At 39.0% G+C, this 19,116-nt stretch overlaps 1 protein-coding gene across 1 annotated transcript in view; it reads right to left on the bottom strand.

Annotated features, from left to right (window-relative positions):
- The window catches only part of ITGA4 (integrin subunit alpha 4), a 78,053-nt gene that overhangs the window by 37,911 nt on the left and 21,026 nt on the right, over positions 1 to 19,116 (bottom strand). The window contains exons 5-14 of the mRNA XM_004701469.4: positions 17,530 to 17,597; positions 16,148 to 16,277; positions 14,631 to 14,716; positions 13,868 to 13,930; positions 13,639 to 13,776; positions 10,638 to 10,749; positions 5,854 to 5,948; positions 4,154 to 4,244; positions 3,505 to 3,550; positions 2,964 to 3,118 (exon numbers count right to left, since the gene is read on the bottom strand). Coding sequence (XP_004701526.1) covers positions 2,964 to 3,118; positions 3,505 to 3,550; positions 4,154 to 4,244; positions 5,854 to 5,948; positions 10,638 to 10,749; positions 13,639 to 13,776; positions 13,868 to 13,930; positions 14,631 to 14,716; positions 16,148 to 16,277; positions 17,530 to 17,597 — 984 coding nt within the window. The remainder of the gene's footprint in view (positions 1 to 2,963; positions 3,119 to 3,504; positions 3,551 to 4,153; positions 4,245 to 5,853; positions 5,949 to 10,637; positions 10,750 to 13,638; positions 13,777 to 13,867; positions 13,931 to 14,630; positions 14,717 to 16,147; positions 16,278 to 17,529; positions 17,598 to 19,116) is intronic.

Below are 19,116 nucleotides of genomic sequence, written 5' to 3'. Positions count from 1 at the left end.
GGAACTGGTTAATGCAGCTGCACCCTGGTCTGACCATCAGAAAGCAAGAGACCTGAGAACTAGAAAGGTAAGACTCACTGAGCCATTTATCCCTCTGCCCTTCAATTAACCCCACATGTGTTTATCAGCCAGGTTGGCTCAATAAACTAACTACCTCATAATCCATCTAAAAAATAAAACAATAAGATTTGTTATTCCAGGAGTAGTGATTCCAGATAAATGGTTTGGCTTATTTTTATAATATGTTTTCAAATATGAAGGTAAAACAAAAATAAACATAGCTACTGATTGTAAAAAAAAAAATTCCAACTGGCACTACCACGTAACCCAGTGATTTTACTTATTGGTAAAATCACCCAAAAGACTGGGAAGCAGAGACTGGAGCAAACCCTTGGACACCAGTGTCCCTCGCAGTACTGTTCACAACAGGCAAAACGCAGGGACATCCTAACTGCCTAGCAACATAACAATGTATACACAAAATGCGGTGCACACTAACACAGGCATTCTTCACTAGTTGGAGAAATGAAGTCTTGCTATTTGGCACAAGATGATGGAGTTTGAAGACATGTGGAGTGGAAGAAGTCAATCACAACAGGACAAATGTTGACTGGCTTCATTTACATATAAAGACATGAAAAAACAACTGCATAAAGATCAGTGTTTACTAGGAGTTGGAGCAAGTGGGGAAAGGTTGATGATGATGAAAAAATCACATTGATTAAGTGTAAATTGCACAGGTGATTATTGAAACTACTTTCAAGAAGTTATACATCTGTAAAGAGTTGAATTGGCAAATGTTGCATCATATTTACAATTACTAAAAGAAGCAGAAGACCAGTAGCTGCTGGGGCTGCTTAAGGATATCCAGAAACCTGGTGGAATTTGACTGCTTGGTTTGGAGATTAAGGGCCATGGTTTCAAGGGATCCCACTTAATGGCTTAGTAATATCTTTGGCGCTTTTGTTCTATCCCCTAGTTTGCTGAGTTGTAACTAGCTCTATCCCCTAGTTTACTGAGTCGCAACTAGCTCTATCCCCTAGTTTGCTGAGTCGCAACTAGTTCTATCCCCTAGTTTGCTGAGTCATAACTAGCTCTATCTCCTAGTTTGCTGAGTCGTAACTAGTTCTATCCCCTAGTTTGCTGAGTCGTAACTAGGGCTATAAAGCTTACAAACGGGCATCCAAGGCACAACAATTGCTATCTATTCACCTGGGACAACAAATGACATGGAGTCGGAAACAGGAGGATGTGGGCTATGTGGCTAATTGCCTCCATGCAAACTTTTCAAGTTTGTCATAAAAACCACAAGCATTGGGTGATACCTGGCTACAGTTTCTGAATATTTTGATCAATGATTCTATCTAGGACTTTTGATCAAACGATGGGAAGTGTAGAATAGAATTTCAAATGCTCATGGTCTCTTCAGATACTTATGGAGGGTGGGCAAACCTTTGACACTATTGCACTGAGATAAGCTTTAAACCTTAAACCAAAATTTTCCCCTGAAATAATCTTAAAACCAGACAGTGATTTAAGCCTCACTGTAAAATATGATACCATTCTCCAGACTGACACAGAATTATCAAAACAAGATGGAAAGAAGACAGAGTCACCCTACTAAAGAACACTAGGGAAGGGCCAGTCAAGAAATCAAGCGATGTATCACAGTAGGCAAATCCACTGCAAAAGACTCTTTAAAGTGTTAAAGATCAAAATATCACTATGAGACCTACGGTGTGCCTGACTCAAGCGACGATATTTTCAATCACCTCCTCTGCATAGAAAAGATGTAACCTGAATAGGGAAGTCTAGAGAATAACTTAGGTATTTGAACTAGGGTGCTGGCAAAGAATACTGACCATATCATGGCCGCCAGAAGAATGAACAAGTCTGTCTTAGAAGAAGTCCAGCTATAAGGAGCCTTAGAAATGGGGATCACATCCCCAAACTGCCCGTTCTCCCATCAATAGCCAGATGAGAGTTGGCCCCTCCGCCTGTTTATGCCAATCGCACAGTGGAAAGTGAATGTGATCCAGAGTAAAGATAACAGACCTGTTCTTTCCATCTCCTTACGAGTTAATTTAGACTGAGATTCGGGTCAGTAAGTTTTGGATGCCTTTCATGATGTTAGATGACAAGAGCCTGCAGGGCCACAAAACCCATTCTTGATAGGTCCTAAACTTGCTTTAGGATTGGCCATACACTTTGTGAGTTATTAATGTCCTAATGATAAACTCGGGCATACATTACTCCTTCTATAGATGGTCTGACCAGCTATCCTAATTCCAGCTTAAATATAACATAAGTAAAAACATGAACCTGCTTGCAGAAATATAATACTTACAAGGTCACACCCTTACAAATCCATCACCCTAACAGAGCTCAGAAAAGAAGTAAAGGGGATGAATAAAAAATAGTATCTGGGGCTAACCATGATTTTTAAAAGAGCCACCCCAATGCTACCTTCTCCAGAGAACTAAGTACCTTCTTTATCGGGAAGTGGGGGTGACCTACAGGAGTGGCTCATCATGGGAGCTCATTAAGAGATTTGTGTTGTTTACAAAAATTAGAGTGATGGCTTAGTCTTCATTCAACCATCTTCAATTACTCAAACTATGGAGGAAAGAAAGGTTCCTCCTCCCAGCGCCTTCAGCTTCAGCTAGTTGTAGACTTTGCAGGGCTCAGTAAGGCGCAGGAAGAGCTGTGCTTAGGAAGCAAATGATCATCCTGCTTTGCCTTTATTCCTGCCCTAATCTCTCTTGACCCTAATCTCCTAGGTATCCAAGTCCTTTATCAGGACAGCCTGAGAACTGGAGTATGCTGTTATCTCTAGCTCAAAACAAAACAAAACAAAACAAAAACCTTTTCATGATGCAAAACAAGGGTGTTCAAAAGATGATCATGAAATCAATGCACGACATGCACACCCCAGCAGGCACCAATTTCATAGAAGCACTTACCAATATAGCCTGGAACCTCTTTGCCTTTATAGGAAAAGCAGAGTTTCAGATCAATGCATACAGAAGGCCATCCATTTTCAATACAGTCAAATTGTGTTCTATTCACTGACTCGGGGTGGGTTAAAGAAGCATCAACAATCACTACTGGTCTTGTCCTAAGCAGGAAACAAAATGAGCAGTATTAATTGCAGAATTATTTTTCTTTAGGAAGGCTAGGAATTGATTTGTTATTGTAGTTTACAGTGTCCGAGTAATTTCCTGAGTCAGCTTTACTAATAATATGTGTCTCTTTACTCACTTGCAGTCGTCCCATGGACAGAGAAAGAGAAGCTTGCAAGCAAATGTCTAAACTGCTTTACTGTGCCTGACAATTTATCTAATTATGTTTAGGGAAGGAAGGGTCATATTCTAAAGTTCAATAATTAAACCTCAGAATACCAAAAAGAGCACTCTGAGGTCACTACCACTGCTGATTTAAAAAATTGCCTCCCATCATTTACAATCAAGGCCAATTGTCATTAAGCAGTGAAATGCATCTTACCTTAGCAACACGGCAGTATCGGACTGAAAAGCCCCAACTGCTACATCTGGAGGATAACAGACAACAACACAGATTAATGATCATCATTAGTCAAAGAGAATTACTCTGCAGCCATAAATACTTAACTATGTCTCACCTTTCAACTACATCAAAACACGATTTACAGAAAATTAATTAGGAAAGACATACTAACATCTTAAGATTCATTCCACATTTGTCTGAATTCATTCATTTGTTTTTATTGACCCTCATCCTTTTTAAAAAATATAAACATAAACTTGATGATATAAAAGTAAGCTTCCTGGAACAAAATCAATTAATTTTCAGGCTAGAAAGAAACATTTACCCAGAAACCCACTTTACCAAAAATGAACTAATATTTTGTTCTTTCTTGTCATTACCATCTGATGTATTTATTTCCATGGGTGTTTTAAAATTTTTCAATTAAGTAAAAATCCAGCATAAAATGGTAAGGCTTAGAAGTGATCAGTTCACAATTCTTGAATTCAACAGAGTTTTGGAAGCGATGGGAAAGCAAATCCGAAGTAGATTAATGAAAGTTTCCAATGCCATCTGTGTGCACTTCACAGTAAAGCAGCCTATAAATAGCGCTTGTCCCAACGAGCAAAACAAGGTAGTTTATACTCACCTGCATACCCGTTGTTGTCAGCATCAATTTGTCCAGCAATGGACTGTCCAAACATACTTAAGGAGTCGCTAATTTGAAGTCCTTCAATTCTCTGCAAAATAGATCAGTTGAATGGGGATCGGTTTTAAACACATCATGTCCGAGAGAAGCAATGATATAATTAAAGAATGAGCCCTTCCCTGCCTTGACACGTTTCTTAACTAAATGTTTCCTCTCTCGCTGCCATTGAGTTACTTCTGACTCCTACGCCATTTATAGGATGGAGTGGAATCACTCCTGTGGGTTATGGGAATAGCCTCATCTTTCTCACGCAGAGTGGCTGGTGGTTTCAAACTGCTGACCTTGGGATGCACAGCCCAACACATAACCCACAATGCCACCAGGGCTCTTTAACTAAAAAAAATGGCTGTCTAAGAGAAACAGGTGGTGGCATAGTGGTGATGTGTCCGCTGCTACCCGCAAGCTCAGCAGTTCGAAAGCACCAGCCATTCTGAGGGAGAAAGATGAGGCTTTCTACTCCTGTAAAGAGTTACAGGCTCAGAAACCCACAGGGGCAGATCTACTCTGTCTTACAGGGTTGCTGTAACTCAGAATCAACTGTATAGTAATGAGAAGAAAAATACAGTCACAGCGTGCAGTACATGGTTGACATCTATTTCATGACTTTAAAACAGCAACGAAACTCTTTATAAGCTGAGGAATCTTTTTAAGTCCTTACATACAGATCTTTTAAAACTGTCCTGACTCCTCCTCTCTCCCTAGCCCGCCCAATCTTCCCTCATGTTCTGTTTTTCTTCCCCTGACCAAGATGCCTAACTAAACAAGTAAACTGGAAGAGAAGACATCCATACTAATTAAGCACAGACTCTCACTCGGGCTTAAGATGTTAGCGAGATTGTTTACTCGCAGTTCACGAGAGCGTTCCACGTCGGCTCTGGGCTTCATATTCCACATGTCCGATTTCAAGACTCGATGTTGGTTTATAAATGGCAAGCAGCGAGTTTTCCTAAGAGAATCAGTTTTCAAGGCTATTTTTGACAAGCGTCTGTATCTCTCATGTTAAATGGAAAGGTCCGTTTGCTCATGTTTGCCTCATCAAAAATAAAAGTGTTATATACGATTTCCATGAAAGTAGCTTTGGATCAACTTTCCTTCTTTGCATAAGAATCCTGGGTTTTTTGTTTTTTTGGATAGGCACTGAAAATGCCCTGGTTTTTCCAGTCAGGATGAGCTTACAGACCTCTAGTGAAGGGCTACCAGCTTACTGCTAAGCACCGCAAGAGAGGCAGCCTGCCACGTGAATGTGTGTTCGCGCCACGTGACTGTCTCCAGTCAAAGTGGGGCTTTTCCCACAAGACACGACACGGTAATTAAGCCCAAATGGACGGTCTGGGAACAGTGTGGATGTTTCTGTGGAACATGAATTTGATGAAATACAGAAAGGCACTTTTAACAGGCTAGAGACCAATGAGAGCAGCAGTGACCTTGAACTCTTGTTTGTGGTGGGAAAATGGTTTCCAAGAGCCGCTTGAGGACCCTCATGATGAAATTATTTACCATCATTCTAAAAAATGAAGTGAGATAAAATATTTGACAGAACGATTTAGGAAAGAGAAGTCAACATTATCCCTGGACAATTTAAAGAAGCTTTTATAATAATGTTTAAAAAAATAAAATAAAATAAATGAGCAGTGCTGTACCTGTGAGAAGGTGGGTGAGATCCCGTCGACTCGGCCATTATAAATATAAATAGCCCCTCGCAGGCCATCTTCTTGGGGAGCGCCGATAGCAACATCTATTCGAGGATTTAAGTGGTGGAAAAACGACAAGTTTTTGACAGAACGTCTCTGATCAGGCTGGGTGCCACTCGAAAAGCTAACTTCTCTGGAGTCTAGCATTTGTGGCTCTAAAATCATAGTGCATAATATAAAACTCCCTCTGGCAGGAAAGAAAACAAGGCCAAGCCAACCAACACTTTGCTCACCAGAGAGGAAAGCTATGTCAGAACACTACCGTCATGGCAGCGACATCGGGTCCGCGAGTAAGGGTCAGGGCATGGCAGACATGGAGAGGCTATGGTGCAGAACCTGAGAGGCAGGGTTGTGCGGTGGCATGGGCTCTGCAGCCAGAGCGGGCTGTTCCCAGTTCTGCACTCGTGTGCAGCTGTGCTACGCTCGGCCCGTGTATTCATCTCTGTGCTATAGGTGCGCCCCTTACAGAATGGGATCAAATAGAATCCACCCTCAGCTGAAAAGGACATAATGTGTATAAACCGCTTAGGGCAGTGCTTGCCATTTCGCCTGTTATTATAATCTCTGAAAATTACAACCTCCATAATCTTTATTTTGAGCTTTGGGCTTTAATTTACTGTCCAAAGGACGTCTACATTAATTCCTTACTCCAACAACAGTTATTCAAGTAGTATTTGCTTAGGATATCTGTAAACACACATACATACATGCACACATACATACTAGGTTTTACTAAATGGATTTTCTCTGCAAATATAATGACTGCATCACCTTTACAATAGGACCTTATTGGGATTTACATCCTATTATGATACCAGGAGAAATTAAAATGAAAAGATTTGAACTGATATAAGAAAATCAACAGAAAAACAAACTATAAATGAAATGGTTGCTTCAGGCCTACAAACATAGAGAACAACATAGAAGAAAAATGATATTCTACCACTGCAAGAGCATGTCATTATTTTCATCAAGTATTGTTTCTATTTATTTATCTACCTACAAACAAATAAAAATTACATTCACAAACACACATACACTGTTTTCAAGTGCAAATAGCATACATATTCTGTGTTTGTTTGCCAACAGCTCCCTCCCCTGGGTGGTGTTTCCCAAATACACTGCACTCATTTTCTTTTTAAACATTGTCATAGAGGCACTTGGAAAATACCTCCAAGGTGGAAGACAAATATAAGAAGGCTTCAAAAGTTCATGAAAATATTCCACCAGCTCTCAATTACATTTTCCCACAAACTTTTGGAAGCCCTCTTGCATAAAGGGGCTGACCCCTAGAGCAGTTGTGGATGTGTTCCACGGCACCTCAGAACAACTGCTAGGGTCACTAGCAGTCGGAATCCACCCCACGGCACCTCAGAACAACCACAGTACAAATGCATGTCGTAGTTTGGGGGGAAAATAAGGTTTACACATATGTATGGGCATATTCCTATATTTGTTTATATTTAATATTTTGTTATTTTACTATAAAGTACAAAAAGTTTACTCTCATATTTATTATTTATCACTGTCTATAAAATCTATAATATTGGATACAATTATAGTGATAATTTTACCATTTCAACATGCATAAAAATATTTTTGATATGTAACTCTATGCCAAATTACATATAATTTTAAAAATGTGAAAGCTTTTCTAGTTTCATCTACTTCTTGTTTTGGTCAAACATAAGAAGAGAAGCTTATTTTGACTTAACTTTTCACATGCCAAGACACTCATTTGGTGGTGGTTTCAGGTATTCAGTGATTGCTAACTGCAAGTTAGAACTCCGAGGCTGAAATCCGACAAAGAAAGAGGAAGCCATCTGCTCTCACAGGAGTTACAGTTTGGCAAACCCTACACAGGGTTGCTGCGAGTCAGGATAGACTCAACGACGGGGGCTTGGGTTGGATTTGATATTCCAGACACTTGCCAGGTGTTGGTTGATTCAGGGTCAAACCACAAAAAGAATCTCATAGGTGAGAAGGAAAGGTCAATAAGTCAAAACATAATAGTAACAGCATGTACATATGAGACAGTGGAAATTAAGGAAGCCTAGTACAAGATGATGCCCAAGCTGAGATGAAAGTCATCGCTACATCATAGTCAGGTGTAGTAAGAAAATGTCGTAATGTAGACTGAGGAAGCAGCCTGCACAAAGGCAAGTAATCAAGAGACAGCAAGGTACGCCTGAAGAATGGCCATTGGCACAGCCGGAGCCAGAGATGAGCAGACTAAATGCTGTTGGAACACATGGACGAGGCAGGAAGAGACAAGGAGGGAGGGAAAGGGAAGAGGGAAGTAGAACCTTGGAGTCTTTGAAGACAAGACCAGTTAGTAATTGAATTAATCAGAGATCAACTAATACTTTTATCATTCAAGCTAAAGCCCTGTTAAGTAGAATTCTGTATTTTGATTCTTGATAATACATGAAAAAAGCAAGTTTTGGTTATGAAATTGTCCATCCACAAATATTCTATTAGCACAGTGAACCAAATGAAGGAAGATTTCTTGCAACATACACATGAGCCTTGGAAGTTACGTATTTTAAAAGCTTGGGCCACGTTTTCTTCTATTCAGAAAGTATTTGGGTATATCCAATTCAACTTTTAATTCCCAGGAGAACACTTAAGACTTACACTAAAAAGCTCTAATTGCTATTATAGAAACTAGAAAAAAATACGTTTGAAGTCGATCTAGAGAATGATAAAATGGTTTTCTGTGTTTACACAATTCAAATATATGAATTGGGGACACACATCCACATATATGATAGCACACTCAAAATAGTACATGATCTTTTATGAGTGTGTCCACTAAAATAAGATATGAAAGAAAGCCTAAGTAAACAAAGTATTTTACTAAAAGACAGTTTTGTGCTTTAAAAAAAAGAATCATATTATTCCATACTATATATGTAAAATATCCAGATGTACCAACATGGTTTGATACTACAGATATTTATTAAGTAGGTGGTCTCTATGTGCTTAATCTCATCACTAAATAAGGTTTATTTTTAGTGTTTTCCCCTAATAATGCCATTTGACTGTAAAATCAGAAAAAAAGAGTGCCATTTCTTCATTTGAATTTTAATGGCAAATAAGCAATACCTAGAATGAGACATCTGATAAATTTAAATATAAATGCTCAATAAATATTGTAGAATTGCTATTTATGGTACAGTCCTCATGATAAAAATTTACAGGTGTTTTAGAATGGTTTAATATAAATATGCACAATCAGAAGAGTCATAAGGATATCTCCATATAAGAGTTCTCTCATTTTTAAGTAGTAAAAAGAAATCTGGCAATAGTAATCCTTATACATCAAATTTAGCATTTTATATCTAAGAAAACGCAAGTGAAGCAGTGATTTAAATAATTACTTGGGAACCGGTCTTGTATTTTATACATTTAAAGTAGATTAAGGCATTTAGTCACAGATAGAATTATGAAATGTGAACTAATACACCCCTCACTTATTTCCAGAATCCAGGTAAGATTTGGTCCAATGTGTGTTTTACATCACTAGCAGCTACCAATTGTCAATTGTCGCAACAAGAAGACATATTCTGAACCCTAAAAGTAAACATACAATGCTTCTATATTGGACTCTAAGATATTATACACTGTCTTCTAAAACTCATTCATAATTTTGTGCACAACCTGAACGGCCTTGGTTGCCACACAGAACTAGATTTTAAAAAGGAATGCTGGTGGATGGTATCTAGGCAGGACCGGTATCCAGACAATTTGCACCTTCTGTTCAATTATTAAAATACCTCCATAGCAGCAAATGAATAATCATTATCTACAGGTTCTCCAGATGCCCTGTCTCTTGTCATCCCTAAGTCCCTTCACAAGCAGCAGTGGAATGGGGAAAGCTGGCACAGCGGGAGCTTTTAGAAGCCCTGCTCTAGTTTGCAGCCAGCATCTGACGGAGTTGGTCACTGCCTCTACTGCGGTGCTAGTTGAATGCCATATCCTAAACTATACACCGCCTAAGCTGCACAATTCTTTCATTCTTAATCACATCTCAAATTAGCATCCTCTTAAAAATAGGTGGCATGTCACATGCACATAAAAGGATGTGACATATAAACAGTGGAAGCACAGGAGTTATGTGGTGGGCTGCTAAGTGCTAGCTGCTCCCTGGGAGAAAGATAAGGCTTTCTACTCCTGCAATTATTTACAGTCTACATTTTACAAGTAAACCCCCCGGGGCAGTGCCACCTATCCTAGAGGGTTGCTAGAAGTCAGAATTGGCAGTGAGATTAGTGTTGTTGGTTCACAATCAATGGCAAAAGCGCTGGTGGCATGATGGTGAAGCATGTGGCTGCTAATGGAAAGGTTGCTTCCATACCAGCTGCTGCACGGAACAGGTATGCCGCAGTCTCCTTCCCTGAAGATGACAGGCTCCGAAATATGATGGGGCCTTTCTACTCCACCCTACAGAGTTGTGACATGGAGTCAACTTGACAGCCAGTTTTGCTGCTGTTTGGGCTAGAGTCAATGGTGTCTTCGAGGCAATAGCATCCTTTATAACACCCTCAATAACCTCCTGTTGGCCGTCCGGAGAAGCCGAGTGCAGCACAATAAAGAAACGCCAAACTCAGCAGATTACTCGGGTTCCCTTTTCTATAGACGGACTAGAGACGAACACCCTCCTAGAACTTTCCCATCCAAGACTATTTGAAATGCTGGAGTCATGTACCAAGTGGAATACTTTTAATTACCTTCGAAGCCATCATTGTCAATGTCGCCAAGGTTAACTATAGATTCCCCAAATCTTGCAGCATATTTGTCACTTCCAATGAGCTCTGTTTCCATTTCATTCATTACTGCTCCCTAGATAGAAAGACAGGGAAAGGGTGTCATTATAACACTCCCTGACCACGTTACACCTGATTTCCCGTTGTGATTGGATATGGATTTTCCCCCTCATGCTTCAAACAAATTGGGTAAACTACAGAGCTTTAGTACACACATCTTAGTTCAATTCAATAAATATTTATTGAGCATGCCAACACATGTAATCGTGTGATTAAAGCTCAGAGGACATAAAAAACTGTCAAACTCATGATCCCTGGCTTTGAAAATTCAATAAATCATTTTGATAATTCAATTTAACAAATATTTATTGAGCTCTCACTAAAGACAGTGCATTGTGCAAAGCGTGCATGGCTGAGTAGGAACACGATGTTGTATGTGTGACAGAGCTTTAGCAAAAAGTCTGCGGGAAAAATTCCATGATCTTTTAAATCCATTGTTTTTCTATGCACTTTTGAAAGTCCCTTTGTATAAGACACATTTCCTTTTCCTCATGAAGTACACAGATACAGAGATGGTTTAGCACACACATGCAAATGGCTGAGAAGCAAAACAAAACAAAACCGGAAGATCAAAAAGCAAGGAGAGCATGCTAATTGTGAGAACTGGAAGACATTTCATAAAAGAGATGGCATTCAAGGTGGGCAGTGAAGGACGGGAGCACATTTGATATGCAGGCAAAACATTATCAACAAAGCACACACGCCCAAGAATTTGTTTATAATGAAGGCTGAATATCATGGATGAAATGAAAAATCTTAGATTGGTCTTTGGTGTGGGACCTTGAAGGCCAGAGGACATTTGTCCCGCTCATCTAGGGGACCACATGGATCCGTTGAAGCTTTCTGAGCTGAGAACATAAAGGCCCTGGAGCAGGCCCTTCCAACCTTCAATCAGCGTCAATGCAACTTGAACTAGTCAGCTGATGTCTCAGAAGCTGGAAGTAAATTATTGCCATAAAACTTAAGATATGATGCAATAACAGTTACTAAACCTATGTTCCAATCCTGATCACGTTACTGCCTTATCATTATTTCTTGAATTCATTGAAAAACAATTACTGAGCACCTCCTTGCTCAGGTCGTGGTACATAGCAGTAAACGAGACAGACAGATTCCCCACTACATGCAGTTTACACTCCAGTAGGAGAACAGACACTAGTAAACCAGACAGACAAACACATAATATAATGCCAGATAGTACTTGTCATTTCAGGGAGAGAGGGTTGAAAAGGAATAATGAAAGAATAATTTGTAAGAGTTAAAAGCTGGAATGAATTACTAAATTATCCCTAGTATTCAACAGCGGGATGGACAAGAAGATGGCCTATTCATTTGCACTCTAAAAATGGCTTCACTTATATCTCTTTTATGTACTAGGGGTACTTATAATTTCGATGGGAAAAATATTCTATGCTCCCCTTTTTAGGTGTATAGTCTACTGTTTAAAATATTCTCACAAAGTTTCATTTTAAAGGGAAGAAGAAAATTTTCAAAATTAGAAGACAGCAAGTAAAAGGAAGACTTTATGGACAGGAGAGATTTGATATGTTTACAGAAGAAGAACAATTGTCTGACAGCACAAGTAATAAGACTCTAATGACCACTTTCTAGATGCTGCGCCTTTATAATTACATCTAGGTTTCTGCACAGCTTAGGCAAGCCCAGGGCAGAAACGATCTTCTTGTTCGATAGTTAAGTCTCAAAGACCCTCTCTGAGGGAGCTGAGAACCTCTCAGCTTTATCAACCCTTCAACTGTAAAGAGATTCATTTCATGCTTACTTTAGGAACTTCAGAATTGCTATTAATTAAGGCTACCAATACCTTATTAAACAGATTGTCATTTTTGATTCCTGACTGACAAAAGTGATGTGCAATAATAAAATGAACCAATTTTCCCATAGTTCAACTCTTCTTGCTTAAAATGAACAAACTGGCCAAGCAGACCCCAGTAAGGTCCTCTCACATCCTTGTTTTCATTGAATGCCAAATAGTTAGGCTGGAAAGAGAAGGCCAGCGGCAGTGTTCGTTGAAGTGTCAAGTGGTCAGTTTGTATACTTCTCATCAGGTAAAATTTCCCCTAAACGATGACTGCCTATGTCCACAACTAGTACATCTACTTTGGAATGCCTATGATAAGTTTATATTATACTGAGGAATACAGTGCACACGAATTGTGCAAATCAACACCTTATCAGAACACATCTTTCTAATGTCTTAAGTCAAGACATTCAAAACATTCCCTATTTATCGTTTGCATCTATTATTATCGTAGGCAAGCCAAACTCACAGCCACCACGTAGATTTTGAGTCCCTGTCACCCTACAGGACAGAGCACAATGGCCCCTGTACGTTTTTGAGACTGCAACTCTTCATGGGAGTAGAAAGCCTCATTCATCTTCCTTGGACTGGCTGGTGGTTTTGAACTGCCTTCTGGTTGGCATCCCAACTCACAACCCACTATACCACTAGGGCTTGTTGTATAATAATCAATAATACTAAAATATTATAATGGACTAACTCTAGAACAAATTTTTAAAATCCACTGAGTCCATTGAATCCACTAAAAATACATCAAAGAATGTATGCGAGATATATATATATATATATATATATATATATATATCATACAGGTATCATAATAGAACTGGAAGAAGCTTTAACCACTGGAGTTAAAGCATACAAATTGCGAAAAAAGAAACTCCAGGACAGTTCATCTCATCCAAAGGGGGTGGCTACCCCTTTATCATCTTCATTTGCCACCTTTTTCAGAGCATCAGTGCAACGCTGGAACTTGTTCTTTTAGCAGGAAAACAAACAGTCTATCACAATGCTGGACTAAGAATCAGTTCCATTTTGATCATCAGCTCATAAATGGCTTCGAGTTTGTGGGCAGATCGGACATACCACGCCGGAGTTGATGTACACGAAAACTCTCCCTTCCTCCCTGATGGTGCTCTGCATGGGCGCGCCCACGAGCAGGTCGGAGAGGCCATCTGCGTTGAGGTCCACGGCACAGACGGAAGCGCCAAAGTAGGATCCAAGCTGCGCCAAAGCAAATGACATCCGGTCATTGAGAAAAGAGCAGGGCTACTCATGAAAGCCCTCAGTGATACCATACGGAGAGACATATTACCTTTTTACCTTTCATCTCATATAAGATATTTAGCTCTTTTGCATCGATGCTGAAGATGTATGCCTGGAATTGGGAAAAGAATGAGAAAACATCAGACTTCTTTTGCGTATAAAAAACAAAATAAAAGGAGCTGTTCTTATTTGACCAAAACATCCATTTTCATAATTTTTATTTGCTTACATTAAAATCAATTTTAAGACGGTGAGAACAGTTTTAGGGCCCACTTTCACATGAAAATGCCTTATTTATAAAATTTCCTTCTCAGAAACTGTCTTATTGATCGCATAGAAACGTCACCGAAGCATTGCCTTGTCCCAAGTAAACATGAGGTTTCCCAGTAAACTTCAGAAAGACCGAGTAACTAAGCTTAACTCGCCATGTTGGCAAACATTAGGATTGCAAAGAGCATTCTTTCTTGTAGCCTTACCCACACACCATAGAGCCCCCTCCAGTTCCTTTGAGATGTAAAGCTGTTCTGTAATACACACATAGTCCTGGGGTGTATGTTCATAATTCTATCTCGATAGTATAAAGAAACACCGCCTTTGACCCCCGTAACTTTTATCTTAGTTCAAGGGGTTCAGCAACACCTCTCCTAGCAACCGTCCATCTCTCACCACATCCACTAGACAGGCACCCTGGTCCTCATTTCTAATAGTTTCTTCCTCAGAATTTTTTCAGTTCCTCTTTTAACAACTTCTCATGCTCTCAGGCTGGATACTTGAACTTTCGTGAAGAAATACGTATAAAATGTAAGTCTTACTTTACCAATCTGTTCATGTTGGGGGGCTCCTCCAACTACTTCTGTCGTGTGAGGACTCTGAAAATGACCAGCTCCAACGGAGTACCCTTCATAATAAGAATGAAGTATGAGAATTAAAATTTACAAGCGGTGAAGTACACAGTCATAAATCTTATCCTAGAATTAAATGGGACTAAATTAAAGACTTTGGCAGAAGAAAGATTTCTAAAAATATTTAGCACCAAATGTGTCATTGAGCCCATTCAGATCCATAGCAACCAAAAAAAATAGGGTAGAACAGCCCCTGTGGTGGTTCACAGAGCAGGGTGGTGGTTTTGAACTGCTAACCTTACAGGTAGCAGCCCAACTCTTAACCAGTACCTTGCCAGGGCTCCTCATATTCAGCAAAGTAGTACTCAACACTGGACACTGTTCAGCAATTGATTGTCATAAAGCTATAGCCAACAGTTTATATCTTTAAGGCCTAGAAACTGAATATAACTCCTTTACATGTGGCTTGTTAGTCCCTGTGGGTTAGAGTGAGCAGCTAACTGCAAAGATGGGGGATCAAAGGAACTAGTTACAAAGCTATCAAGATCTGTAGCTTTGCAAACCCTATGGGTATGTTCTATGGGAGAAATGCCAGCCCATCTGCTCCTGTAAAGAGTTACAGCCTCAGAAACTCCATAAAGGGTCACTACAAATGAGAACGGACTTAATGGCAGTGGTTTATGGAGTATTGGAAGCTTCTAGGATTATGGTGGCTCAGTGGTTACGCGTTGGGCCACTAACTGCCACCCTCCAGCTCCTCGGGAGAAAGACAAGACTTTTTACTTCCTAAAGTTACCTTCCCAGAAACTCACGGGAGCAGTTCTACCCTGTCTACAGGGTCACTATGGGTCAGTGACCCTGTAGTGACATCACTTGATGTCAGTGAATTTGGGTTTTGGGGTGGCGGGGGGTGGGGGGGTGTTTTGAGAAAATATAATCTTTTAAGCTTTAAATTTAAAAATGATTCCTAAACCTCAACATGTTTCCCATGACTGTTGTCCTAACTTTAAGCTCGAGTCGGAATCCACTCAAGAACATTGAGTTTGGTTTGGTTTTTGTCTAAAATGAGGTTTTCAATTAGCCTTTTAAGAAACTATACTTAATTACCCACACTGGACTGAAGGAGTTAACCGGCATCAAGTGCTTATGGAAAGAGCCTGACTTATTCCATGCACCAAGCAGATGCTACCTGTGCAATCGTTAAGTTGGCTGCATGGAGAGAGATACAAGCTCACAAGTGTTTCATAAGGCACATTGCAAAGAATAAACTGAACTAGGGGTTCCAGTTTTAGAATTACATTTTTATGACTGTAGATTTATACATATAATACTAAATTAAATTTAGTTTTTCATAATTTCAAACTCCATGATGTCCACTTTGTAACTCTAAAATTATGATTGGCAATTTTCAAATAAAATTTCCCTTAATTATAACTACTATTATCATTAAGGCAGAGATCATTTGAGTTTGTCGATTTTTGTAGTACCTAAATAGCTTCCATATTTTACTTGATTGTGCTTGTCTAAGAAAGCCTTGTATTTGTTGGTAGTTATATTGTAGACAAAGAGAGAACCAGTCCAATAAGAAGATCCTGGGGCTCCCATCACAATTAAATCCTATAAGAAAAAAAAATCATTTGAGAGTTCAAACTCGCCATCTGAAATTGTCTACAAATACATTTTAAATAAATAATAAAGAAGGTGTACTTTTATGTTAAATATCTTCAATCTGAGCATATTATGAAAATAAAACTTTTAGCAAAAAATAGTGATGAACTCCCCTCTAAAGGTAAATTTTCAGAGAAGAGACTCAGAAATGCTTCCTTTAAATTTATCGGGGCTTTAAAAGAGGAGGTAGAATCCTTGACTACTGGAATATGTTTTGGAAAGAAATCAACGTGGCTTACATTAAAGTAAATCAAATCTAAGTAATTCGTTATTGCTCATTGAAGAGATAATCTCTTGTTGCCAAAGAAGGAAAAGTGGACTTAATTTATTTCATTTGGCAAAATGCCACTGGCTAGTTTCCTTAACAATGTTAACTTTAGGGGGAATAAAGGAATTTGGGGTATATATTTGATTATAAACTGGAATTTAGGAACAGAAAACAAAGACTAAGTTGTAATGAGAGGGCACTAATCTGGAGATGAATGAAAGTTTTGAGCAATCAACTCTATTTAATGTATTTTTAAATGTCTGAAGTAATCCTGAGCTTTCTTTAAAAAATTCAATTTAAATATAAACAAAGGAAATCATTACTATAATCACTTTTATTGCATAGTAGATAACATTTATAGAAATTAACTCAAGAGTTGACAGAGATCAACTTTATGAATTTAGAAAAGATTTATTAATTCATATATATTCTTAAGAGAAACTGGGGCACTTGGGGGTTGAGCACAACAATGACCTTTCACAGTACATCCTAGATAGAAAATAATTGAATTTGAAACTACTGACATATAATATAAGACGTGGCTATTAAGTTCTTAGTCTCAGCATTCTTAAATTCTCAGATTCTTGATAAAATATATGGGCAAATATACTTCCTTTCCACTTCAACTAGTAATTATATAGAACATATTTGGATAGAAATTTTCAATGTCCAAGCTAACAATCTGTGGGTCGCGACCCCTTTGGGGGTCGAACGACCCTTTCACAGGGGTCACCCGATTCATATCAGTAGCAAAATTACAGTTATGAGGTAGCAATGAAAATAATTTTATGGTTGGTGGGGGGTCACCACAACATGAGGCTTTGTATGAAAGGGTGACGGCATTAGGAAGGGTGAGGACCACTGCTCTAAACTATCTGAAGATATAAGCTTTTCCGTGTAAACATTCACAGCAGCTATGATTTAGATTATTACCTTTGTGTAAAAACTGGATATCCCAGCTTGACATGACGCAAAATTTTCCCCAAATTTTTTCACATAATCTAAAATGAAATATACAACAATTTACGACTTCATTTAAACATTGAAGGTTAATTTCCATAATTTTGTTCTTCTTTAAAAGTCTTGTGAATACATCCCTTAAAAACAACACACCTAAAAAAAAACAAAACACACCTTTTGTTGTGGATAAGGTGAAGTTCTGCAGAGCAGACCCGTTTTTTTTCTATCCAACAATCCAATGCCCCTTTGTTTAGCTCATTGACTACAATCCCTACAATGTAACAACACGTACCCCTCTGCCTCCTGTTTCCTTTCCTCTTTCTTTCCTAACCGTGCTGAATTTTGTCCTTACATAAATGCTTACCTTTTGATTTTAAATAGTTACTTATTTTAAGATGTGGTACCTTCCTAATTGTTTGTGGCTGAAAACTGAACCATGGGACAAGTTCATTTGTAGATGAGAGACAAGATCAACTGGAAAATAAGGCATTGATGATCTGTATTTTGTATGACAGCATTTTAAAATTAGTAACTGATACATTTTAAGCTCACCAATAGCCAGAGGAATATTCATATCTCTATTAAATAGCAATAAAATTATCTACTCCTTATTTTTCATGATAAGAAAATGCAGCATACATTCAAACAAAATTATCAAGTTCTCAATGTAAGAGAGAATTTCTAATTCCTAGCCTAGGTCTCCATTTAAACTAGGCCTCCTAGATTTTTCTCTGAATAAATCAAGATCTACATGGTACATAGGCTCTCTGATCACAACACCCCAATGAAGGAAAATGTTTACAACTAAATGGGGGTGGGGGTCAGTGTTGCTTCCCTTGAACTAATCGATATGACATCTTGAAAATGCCACTGCAACCACAGCATTCTTCTCTTTCCCATCAGAAAACTTAAGATAAATTCCCAAGTCATTTACAATGAACTGTTCCCTGCCATTGTCCATGCTGTGAAGCTTTCTCTCTTGTATATCTTAATCCAGCAGTCAGGATCCTGCCTTTGCAGATGAGCACTATTGAAAGTTTTGCCCTACCTCCCACCCTCATTGTTTGCATAAGTAGTGTCCAGTCATTTGAGTTTTTGATCTGTACAGGCTGGGTGAGTCTATACAATCTTGTCATTTCTTCCGGTTACAGCGGGAGCCCAGGTGGCATAGTGGTTACACATCGAACTGCCAACCACAAGGCCAGCAGTCCAGAGCCACCGGCCTTGCTGCTGCCGGAGAACGACAGGCGGAGCTTCATACTCCCACACAGAGTGAGTCTCACAAACCCACGGGGGCAGTTCCGCCCTGTCCTGTAGGCTTGCTATGAGTCGGCATCAGTGAGACAAGAAGGAGGGGTGATGGCAGGGGAGGCTGCTGGAAAATGGGGAGTTAAAAATGAGTCCTCCCCAAAGAAGAGAAGGTTGTAAAATTGGTTGTGACGATGTATTTATGATGTTGAAACTAGTAAATAGTATGATATATGAATAATATGTCAATGAAATTGTTTATCATTTTTTTTGAAAACTGTCTTCCTGAATGTTATTTTTGTGCTCACTCTA

Source organism: Echinops telfairi, unplaced genomic scaffold (assembly GCF_000313985.2).
Source record: "Echinops telfairi isolate 266 unplaced genomic scaffold, ASM31398v2 ScPeMD7_3;HRSCAF=10, whole genome shotgun sequence".
Lineage (NCBI taxonomy): Eukaryota > Metazoa > Chordata > Mammalia > Afrosoricida > Tenrecidae > Echinops > Echinops telfairi.
The sequence above is the reverse complement of the archived record's forward strand: the minus strand, read 5'-3'. Positions and strand labels throughout refer to the sequence as shown.